Here is a 10496-nt window from a genome sequence, read left to right as displayed (position 1 = left end):
TCCGTGCAGCGGGCATACGTCCTTCTCAGTTTGCAGCCGGTCGTGGTGACGCTCAAGAGTCTGTTGTATCCTGCGAATACCCCCAGGACCGGGGCGACGAGGCATTGATGTGCAATGGAGACATACTTTTTTAGAAGCTCTGCCTGGTGCTTCAGTGTGAATGCGGTGTTATGAGATGCTCGTGAACTAGACTGAGATGTCAGACCTCTGTGTAGCTCTCGTACCAGCATCAGGGACCGACCACTGTACAAGTGCTGTTAGCGCAGTTGATGCATCTCTTTCTACCCCCGTTTTCTTCAGCAGTTTTTCTCCTGACCGTGGGTCAGGGACGCGCTGTTTGTTAATGTCATGTTTGTCTCGGCGTTTTCTTTTCTTATCTATTCTGTCCTCCCAGATGATGCTAAGCCAGACAGCTGGTATCGACAGGATGTCCGTAAGAAGGCAGTGGAGAAACTCAACAGCCAACGAGAGCAGCGTTGGGCTGAGGCGCGCAATAAGCCGGCACAATTGCTTACCAGTGTCTATACCAAGGCAACAGGAACTGTCCCTGCCATAAGTAAGCAGCAATTTCTACAGTATCAGAGTTTAGGGTTTAGGGTTATCTATCTAAGGTATAGAGGGAGGGCAAGAGGCCAGTCTTTTCTAGCCCGATTTGTCCGTGTCATTCGTTTACAGATTACTTAGGAGCTGGGTACGATCACGTCAAAGGCAACCCTATTGGAGACGTCTCTACAATGGGTGATCCTGGGCTACGAGCACCAGCTGTTCGCTTTACTTTCGCACAGACTGAGGATGGTGTCTCAAATGACTTGACTGTTCTTCAGCCCATAGGAGGGTATGTGAGACCTTTTGTCGCATGCAAACAGAGCGAGACTGTGAGTGAGTTGTCGACTCTAAGTGATTATCAAAAAGAACTCTTCGCGGATGCTTGTCTCCAAGGAGGGGATGCTATAGGAATGAATAGTTTCTCGGCTTCCTTGGGATATAAAGAATTTGCCAAACAAGCCGCTAAAAAAGACAGCAAGACGTTCATGCTGAAAACGTACTGCATGCGCTACGAGGCAGGAATTGCTCAAACTGACAACTTTCGGTGGTGAGCGAGGGACGGGTTGGCTCTCTACTCAGTTTTGTTCCAGGACACGTGCTCTTCACTGTGGAAGAGGGAGAAGCGGAACTCGAGAAGCAAGCTAACGTATGGTAGATGGGTCTTGGAGTACGCGGGGGACGAAATTCAACAAGGAGTGCTTTATCTAACTATCTCTTTATCTCTCTACCTACCTATCTGTACGAGCATGCAGGGGTCTCCACCTACATACGCGTATGTATATGGATATGCGTATGGCTTATGGTATATATATCTATCCTGGAGTTGGCAGGGGGAAGAAGTTCAACAGGAAGTGCTATAACTATTCATCTACATACCTGCCTACCCAGCCCTACGAGCATGTACGAATCTCTACCTAGATATGCGCGTATATGTGTGGTTATGTACATAAGCGCCGAGACGTATATGGGTATTCCTATGGTTCGTTGAGTTTCTTTCATTCCCGTTGTCGACTCCACTTGGTCTTCTATACCACCTTACGTGATTTCGCCCTGGGGAGTACCCTTCTGATGCACATCTTTTCCCGATGGCACTGTTTGTCACCACAGTGTTGCGGATAGCTCAGCTTATCTCAGGTGGTCGCGTCCTTCCATACTAGGGCCCACAGTCTGTCCAGCCGTTCCTTGCATAGCGTCGCCTGCGTTGTTACGCGCGGCTAGTCCAAGTCTGTCTTCACTGTCCGCTATTCGATCATTTCCGTTTGCTCAATGTGAGGGGAAGCCAGTCCACGCCTTCCCTTCCAGTGTGCTAGCTAGCGGTTGTCGTGGGGTGTGACTGTTTTAGACACGGGAGGTGTTTGGTTTTCATGACTTGAAGAAAGAAAAGGGGACACACCATCTGGTACGGTCTTTCTTCGTTTGTTCTTCAGGAATGTCACCTTGGCTTTCTCAGCTGCAGTCGATTTGCTCCCGACAACTTTCGATGGCCACGACCCAAACTCACAGTGCGCACCTGAGCAGTGGCGACAAGATCAGAATTCTGATGCATGCGACAAATCGAATATACCAGTATGGATCAATTTTATAGAACAGTTTGGCACTCACTATATCGTCCGGCTTTTTGCTGGTAAGCACGACAACGTGAAGGGGGGAGGACAGTCAAGCTGTGAACTACACCTGTAGAACCTCCTAAGGTAAATAACAGCATACAGCTAAGAGCCACCCATAAGTCTGACACCGTCAACCTAGGAGGGCGGGGATAGGTCAACATTTATACTTATGATGTATGAGTGTCAGCGACACCCGTGTAATCTTCGTGTTGCCTTCTATAACTATAGTCGTGCATCTTAGGAAGAGGGTAGGCAAGGGCGGGGCTGTCTCACCTCAGTAGAGGTCTCTTAGGAGTTTTTACCAGGGCATACACGGGAAAAAGGCGTATGACGTTCTCTCGGTAGCTGCAAAGATAAAGGAGGGGTTAGTTCCATTCGTACGTGCATGGTGATGAGACACATGATGACACTTGTCGTCGAGACAGACTCCCGTATCACTATCCAGCCAGACACTTGCAAGTGCTTCTCCAACAGTTAGGCAGATATTCAGTAACTGTTTGTCCAGCTAGTCGCGTTGGTGGAGGGACTACTTGCCCAGCAGCTAGATACTTTTTCAACTGCTTATCCAGCTATGTTGTCTGTCGCATCTGAACATATCAAATCCACTGGTTGACTTGAGTTCCCGCCAAAGGCTCTCGTGTGGGAGGACAGGCTATTATATCGTTCTTATACACCGGGTGAAGTTTCAGCTCGTACAGACGTGTGAACAGCATGTCAAGAACATCAGCAAAGAGTCGTGAAAAAGTGGGTTAACACGCGTCACTCATCTTAGACGGATACACCCTGCGGCCTCACCTGTCTACTACTCCACTTTTTCATGTTCATCTGGTACATTTGTTTTCATTGCTTACCTCGTGATCTGAGTGTTTTCGGTTCTCCCATGGGAGAACATGTAGTGGGTCTATACACTATCTTCTTGTCTCCTCTAGTAGTAGTAGTCGTAGCAGTCGGTGTGGCGACCAATTCATATATATATATATATATATGTATACGTGGAGGATTGGTAACAAGGAGATCTTTTCTTGATGTGCTTCTTCTTCTCTCCGTTCTTGTTTCAGGAGGAAAGATGACGTATCAAGTAACTGTAAAGAAGTCCGAATTGAAGAAGATGAGTAGCAGAGGTGTAGACGTCAAGTCACAACTGAAGCTGAGTGTAGGGGGAATAGGGGGGGCTGCTGGACAAGACTTTTCTTCCGACAGAAGTACGCTAGAGAACCGATATGAAATGAAGTGTGAGAAGGAAACCCTTGTCATCGGAGGAAGACCCCCTGGCAATGTCTCCGATCCTGCTGCCATGGCTGCATGGGCCGATACGGTTGAAGAGCTTCCTATGCCTGTAAGTATCCAAAGGGATTCAACTAGTCCATATAGATCTCCATACACGGATACATATCTTCCTCATGCCCCCTTCCATTCGGTGTGTTCCACTGAATATGCGGTTTTTTTAAATGAAAGGTTTGTATTTCCCCTATAGATATATTTCACCTCCTTGTCTCTCCCTCTGTCCTCAGAGACACCATCAACTAGGCAAGATTATGACGTCTATTCACTTGTCGTCTCCTCGAGATGGTTTTTGTATAGCACTTAGATGAAGTATCGTCTCCCGTGCAATGGTGTTCTCATCTGTGTAGGTCAAGATTGAAGTTCAGCCTCTGGATCACTTGCTGCCACAAGAGAAACGCGAAGCTTTTAAGCAAGCTGTGGCCTTTTATACGAAAGCGGTCGGCATGTCTCTTCAGGATGTTAACGCTCTTACAGGCGTCACAAAGACCCTTCCAAGCATAGTAAGTTCAATACCTCCCTTAGAGTATCAAGAATATCAGGAAAGTCTTTAGTAGCGTTGACTCTCCCATCGGCAAGGTACCCCGGGCTCTTGGCCGTCTACTACCCTCTTTGCAGTCAACTCCGGTATCGTCATGTGGATTCTTTCTTTCTCCCTGTAGTTCATCGTCACGCAGACTTCACTATGTCTTTCTCTCTCTATATGTATGCTCTGTTGCTTTGTTAGCTCCTCTCGCAGTTGGCTCGTTGGTTGTCGCGGATCTGCCTGTGTGAAGGAACGCAGCTGTCTTCTGTCACTAGGCCTGTAGCGCTTTTCTTTAGTATTGACGTTAGGGATTACACCTTGCATGCGCTGGTGGATGTTAGTGGCGCTTCGCACACATACTGAAGCAGCATCTATAACCTTGTCGGGGTGGTGGAGGTCAAGGAAAGACAGAGACGATGCAGTCACAAAGCGCAAAAGGTTACTGATACATATGAAGCTTTCCTGTCTGCATATGCTTTCTACTAAGCAACTTCAGAAGATACCTCGTCATTAGAGGCGATTCTCGTATAGCAAGTCCTCTAAGATTTTTTTCATGTGAGGGGATACCTCCACATACAGCTGGTGCCCCTAGAGAAGGGAGACTCAATCGTGTAGGCAGATCATATCCACAAATCAAATTTTGCATGTGAGATTTTTATCTTTGTCCATCATCTATCAAAGAAGTTTGTATTCTTTTTGACGCCGGATTGTTTTTACTAGTAAACTCCCCCCCCCGTGTTTTTTCCGTTCACTGTCATTTTCTTTCGCAACAAGAATGAGAGGATAAATGAGGAGAAGGTGATACTTGTATGTATGGTATGTGGGTTGCATGCATGCACTGCATGCGTTTGTTGTTAATGTTGTTCACGTCTCCTATAGCTCGCAGCAGGGACTCAAGTCGCATGGGCTGGACCACCACCAGGATTCGCTAAGTGTCCTCGGGGCAAGGTCGTTGTCTTTGGTTTTGCGATGCACCTCAACTTCAAGGATGAAGGCCTTGAAAAATTCCATATCGTCACGTGTCCCCCTGGAAGGTGAGAGCACAGACAGATACGTAGATAGAGAGGTAGATAGACAGATAGATTTTCTTTCGTAGATCTCTTTCTGTGTCTGTTTGGATGGCTACTACATGGAGAAAAGTATCACGTGTAACATGGTGTTTATACCTGCCTATGTTATGTACGGAGGTTTTATGAAGTTTCATAGTTTGCTTGCGGTTGACTACTAGAACCTTCCCGTTTGTTGGCCGGGTGTCTCTCTTCTTCTTAATAGGGAGAAATGTGACGGTGTAGGAGCAGCAGGGTCTCCACAAGACGACGAGCGCATTTACATCGTGTGCGCGGATGAGCCCATTAGTGAGGTTCAGCAGGTTGTAGCGGAGAGTCCTGGCGATTCTGGCTCAGTAAGTCAACATTTCCTATCAACACGATTGTATAGCAATTTTATAAGAAGCGACTCGCTTTGGAAAACGCGTTTTTGCGAGGTCTGCACATAAATGTAGCCCGAGTGCGGGCCTATGCATAGATATCTGGATAGACAGGTAGAGAGGTAGGTAGAGAGATAGGGACTCCTGTTATCGGTTATAATACTGCAGGCGGATGAGGGATCTGCATGGCATGAGTGTGTCTCATCTCTTGATTGAATAGGCTGCTGATGAGGGATAGAGGGACGACACCATCTTTCTTGTTTAGCTTCCGACTGTGAGACTTGCTATTGGCTCCAAGCGAAGATCTAGACTCTCTGGGGTGTATAATAGGGGTATCGTTACCCGGCAGGTAAGAGCGCGCATGGAGTGGATGGTTTCAAGGAGATCTGTCACGTAGAACCTTGCTCCTAGGTGGCTGGTGTTCTTCCTGTATTGAGATAGGAAGTATTATTGATGAAGCATACTTCTATGATTGTACTCTGTCCTCACTTAAGTTGAAGTGGGGTCGTTTGTTTTCCAGGGCTCTTTGTTTCTTCGTAGATGTTGGTTGTCTTCTTCCCGTGTCTTTCGGATTCCTTCTTATCTCAAAATGTGTTTTCTTTCAGAGAACAACCCTCAAAGCGACCTGTCCAGAAGATACCGTCATTGTGGGTGGCTTTGGAATCTCCGTTCGTGACGGATCTGAGGGTCTAGATAGTTTCACTGTCGATCACTGCACCGTAGGTAAGACTGTTCAGGAGGTGGGCCTATCATCGTTTTCAGTTATGTTGTTGTCTATAGCTGATGCTGTACGTAGAAAAGTAAGCAGAGGTATCTGAGGTTGGTTGAGAACTTCGCAGCAGTGTGGGTAAAAGGGTTTGTTCAGCCTACCGCCATTCATTCAGTGTGTCACTCCATTTTGTGGGGGTCTTGTCTGTCGGTTCGTTTTTTTCTCATCATTTGATTAACATCAATCACAGCATGCCAACCAGGAGTCGGGATTTTTATCTTGTTTGTTTTGCCGTCACTTTGCTCTACGTACTACTTCCAAGTGAGAGGCAAAAGGACTCGCTTTTTCTTCAATCTTACACTGGCACATAGCATTTTACGCGGGATCGGTTGATAGGCAAACAGGCGAGAGTCTTTCTTTCCGTGTATCTGAACGTCCTTCTTTACTTCGCCGGCAGCCTTGGCGCGCGCTGTTCATGTGGTTTGAAAGCTGTGTAGCTGCTGTATCTTTTCAGGTCAAACTGTATGCTCGAAGACACCAACCCCGGGAACCCGGAAGATTCTGCTGTGGATGGTCTGTATCGACAAGCAGTTTCCCGGCATCCAGGTAAGAAGTCGTAAATGAACTCGGGAGGGGGTTTGTACGTCTCTGTTCAGGTCTTTTGAAACATTTTTGTCTGGGCTTCTAGCCCATTTCTTTATTTTGTTCGTCGGTACTGGTTGAGCGTCTCTCCCGAGCTCTTTTTTTCGTCTACAGTTTCGGGATAGATTTCAGTTGCGTAGACAGGAAGGAAGGATACTTGTAGTATGGTGATGCAGAATTGGTAGACACGCCTCACCTTTCGAAGAGGTGAGTGAGAGGGTGCTAAGAAGGATAGATGGATGGATGATCAATTTGTGTTGTGTTTTGAACGAGACAGGCGTTATCAAACTTGTTACCTTTCAATGTGGTTGGGAAGGAAAAGCTCAGTAGGAGTGAGAGGTCTTTATTGACAGCAATAGATTTTCGCTTTCAGGGCTGTTTACGCACTTGCTTTTTCTTCTTTTGTTCTTTCGTCCTGTGTGGTGTACAGCAAGTGTCGAACGTAGTAACCTTAGGAACACGTGGAAAGGCAAACAAGCGACAGCATAACAATGATGGCGTTGTGAATTTGACTTGCGGGGAACAGCGAAACATCGTGATAGGTGAGCTTTTCTCTCTTACCTGAGAAATAAGAGAATGCAAGAGAGTTGTCTTTCTCTCACTCTTAGCGTTCTTCACACTTGTCACGGTCTCCCCGGCGCTCTGTTTGTTTTCTTGGAGGGTCGTCATGTGTTTTCTCGACACGTAAGCTGCTGCTGATCCTTAGTCTACTGTTCGCAACATGCGTATGAATAGAGGGATAGACAGATTAAAGATAGATAGACAGGAATCATGTATTGGCGGAAGAATGGAGGAACAGCCTACAGAGAAGGCGTATATGCTAAGCGTAGGAGAGGGAACGGTGTTTTGTATCGCCGGGTGATTTTTTCGTTGTTTTTTTGTATAGGGTTCGCCGCGGAGATGCACACGAACCTGCAGTTGGTGCGGGAGAACTTTCAAGTCTGTCAGACACGAGCGAAGGAATGTTCTCTTAAGGGGAAGGGTATTGATAAAGGACTCTTTTGGAAGTACGATTTCCATGCGCTGTTCGGTTGGATGCTCTGTAGCAGTAGTAATGAGCCGAACGCGCATGTCGCTAGTGACTCGAATTCACCGAAGGGAAAGAAAAATAAAAGTACTACCAAACCTGACGATGATGAGGATGATAGTTTAGAAGGTGTAAAAGAACTAATGGAGTCAGGCGGCCTCGGTGCACTTCATAGTACCCCAGACGGCGGTCCTGGGCTTCCATCCCCTCCTCCTCTTCCTGCTGCCCCTTCTTAAAATGAATCTTGTCTGGAGAGCCCGGAAGATCGGAGGGCTTTTTCTTCAAACGAGGTTTGCTAGGCCGTAGTAGGACAGTGGTCTCATAGAAGGACCGATTAATCTTGAGGGGATCATCGTGTTTAGGTGATGTATGACTTATGCTCGCCGCTGTTATGGAGTTGACACAGTGGAAGGGAGGATACTATGATAGGTGGTTGTCTTGCCCCCCTTTAGGATTTGTCCATTCGTGAAGTTCCTTTTGACGGGTGGGAGCAGTCTATCGCCTCTTTGGATGGCGGTGGGTCGTTCACAGGTTTCCTTGAGATTCGTTCGAAACACTTTTCAATTTCAAGGTGTGATCTTTTGATTTGAATCTGAGGAAAGGAAGTGTTCCAGAAAAGAAAAATGAAGCAGGGGGTTGCATGCTGGATGTTTATTAGCAGCAGCAGTGTGTGAGGGCTTACTACGTACCACAGGTTGGTCGGCGTATGAGTCGCGTAAAAGGTGGCCAACCCACGTCTGGTCACTGTCTCTTGTAAGCGTGTCTTCTGTGGTTGTTCGCTGTTGGCCTCGATTCTTTCTTTTCATTCGCGTGGGTCAGTGTGCCTTCTCTGTGTTCATGCGCAGCTGAGTCAGGTGTGACACTAAAAGTTTCTTATGGTGATTCTTTTCGGTGGCAAGTGGGTCTTCGGAACCTATCTTGTCCAATGTCGTCTGTATCTTTTCGTGAAAAAATGATAGGGTTGGCTCGCATGGGAACAACCGCAGACGACTTTTCAATCGTAAACGACACAGCAAGACAATCGTTGCGAATGCGTCCCGTTTCCCGGGCGGGCGATGAAGCACTCGCACAGTTGAGTCGCTGAATGCACAATGGAACACATGGGAAAGTTATTCAGTAGAATTGGATTCACGGTCGGGAACGGCTCACTCGTGAGTATTTCTAGACATACTATTGTAGGCCAGCCAACCGCGACTCTTGCTGTCCTAGCAGCGACAGCGCGAGTAGACAGGGGGCTTGTATTATATTTGAACTATGTGTGCGTGCAACCTGTAGATGTGAAGTCGCTGGTATGGTCTGAGATGGTCTTTTGCAATAGCCGGCAGCATTGTATGGTCCGCTGCATACTTCCAACCGTACGACCTCGTCGTTATGCCTGGGGACCGATTGTCGGCTGAATTTAGCGTTGCCATGGCCTCGGCTGGATGCCGTGCGGTCTCGTGGACCACACCACACTATAGACATACGTCTGTCCGCCGGGCACCAAGACTACAGCGACTTCACTAAGTTTTGCTCTCCACTGCGCTGTCCGCAGTACTTTGGGTGCCTGTCCTTCTGAGTCCGGTGTGCGTGTGGACAGCAGCGCAGCAAGTCCCCGTGAGCAGGTCTTTTAGTGTAGCACTGGCTGCGCCCCTGTCGGCCGGCCAGTCCGATGAGTCCAGTGTTTTTAGAGTAGGATTCACTCACCTTCTGTTTGCTCCTCTGTATAGCTCGTCTGCAGAATCAAAAACGAGGTGTTGGAGCCGACTCACTGGTGAAGCCTCCCCAACACCAAGAGATACATTTTAGGTGGGTCCGCTAAGAACACGTGTAACGTGATCAGGTGACTGTTCGGACTAGAGATAGCTGTCTTATTTTCGCTGAGTGGACTAGAATCTCTTTATGAAAGGTTCCGCCGGGAGAAGACTGGACACAAAAGAGGCACCCGTCTAAAGTGCTGATTTCCACAACAAACGGGCACGCAACGCTCCACACGGGAGAAAGCTGGGATTACACAGCGGCACGAATTCCTTCTTCAGACGTCTTTCCCACCCCCATGAGAGCGCTTCCCGGTACTTCCATGCTCAGTACTCTCGGCGTACCTCAGCGCACTCTGACGGTGAAATGGCACGAACACTTTTACACCGCCATCGGGGCCGAGCGGAAGTCCAAGAAAGCCTTGCCGTTCTTATCTTCAATCACAGAAGGACGTTTCATAGTCATGCCACGCGTCGCCTTACTCTGGGGCACGAACAACACGCTCATCCTCGCACCGCGGATGTCGGTTGCTGTTCAACCTCACCTGTACTTTGCGAAGATAACCTCCAACCTCCTCCTGTCGATGCACGTGTCGCCAGGCGTACTGTCAACGACGCCCCTTCTTGTCGCGTGATCACGAAGATGCTTGAACCAAGAAGTGGAGCTCTAGCAAACCACAGAGATCAGTCTAAACGTCTTGACTGCGCGGGATTCATCTTTGTTAGAGTTTTTGCTTTTTGGAGTTCTCGATTCCTGCCAGCTATGATGATGTGGGGGTTCCGAAGAGATTCGAAATCGATCTTCACACTCTTCTCTACTTTGTGCTTCTTCTGTGTTCCTATGTCCCTGTGAGACTACCTGGGTTCAGGATCTATCCCCATGCTGTCCGGCAGAAATGCAGGCGGAACCTTTGCCACTACTGCCTCTCCTCATCTGCTAGGCTTAGATGTAGACGTGCTGGGGAAAGAAAGCTGTTTGCTAGGTTGGGTGGATGT

General features: G+C 47.9%; 1 protein-coding gene across 1 annotated transcript in view; it reads left to right on the top strand.

Annotated features, from left to right (window-relative positions):
* CSUI_002345 (perforin-like protein plp1) overlaps positions 1 to 8773 on the top strand; it is a 10586-nt gene extending 1813 nt beyond the window's left edge. The window contains exons 4-14 of the mRNA XM_068062547.1: positions 395 to 556; positions 676 to 1093; positions 1974 to 2170; positions 3212 to 3489; positions 3785 to 3937; positions 4840 to 4994; positions 5233 to 5362; positions 5992 to 6109; positions 6610 to 6701; positions 7168 to 7279; positions 7624 to 8773. Coding sequence (XP_067925476.1) covers positions 395 to 556; positions 676 to 1093; positions 1974 to 2170; positions 3212 to 3489; positions 3785 to 3937; positions 4840 to 4994; positions 5233 to 5362; positions 5992 to 6109; positions 6610 to 6701; positions 7168 to 7279; positions 7624 to 8000 — 2192 coding nt within the window. The 3' untranslated portion in view covers positions 8001 to 8773. The remainder of the gene's footprint in view (positions 1 to 394; positions 557 to 675; positions 1094 to 1973; positions 2171 to 3211; positions 3490 to 3784; positions 3938 to 4839; positions 4995 to 5232; positions 5363 to 5991; positions 6110 to 6609; positions 6702 to 7167; positions 7280 to 7623) is intronic.
* The last annotated feature ends 1723 nt before the right edge of the window (positions 8774 to 10496 follow it).

Source organism: Cystoisospora suis (genome assembly GCF_002600585.1).
Source record: "Cystoisospora suis strain Wien I chromosome Unknown contig_1001, whole genome shotgun sequence".
Lineage (NCBI taxonomy): Eukaryota > Apicomplexa > Conoidasida > Eucoccidiorida > Sarcocystidae > Cystoisospora > Cystoisospora suis.
This window is presented reverse-complemented; position numbering and strand designations above follow the sequence as displayed.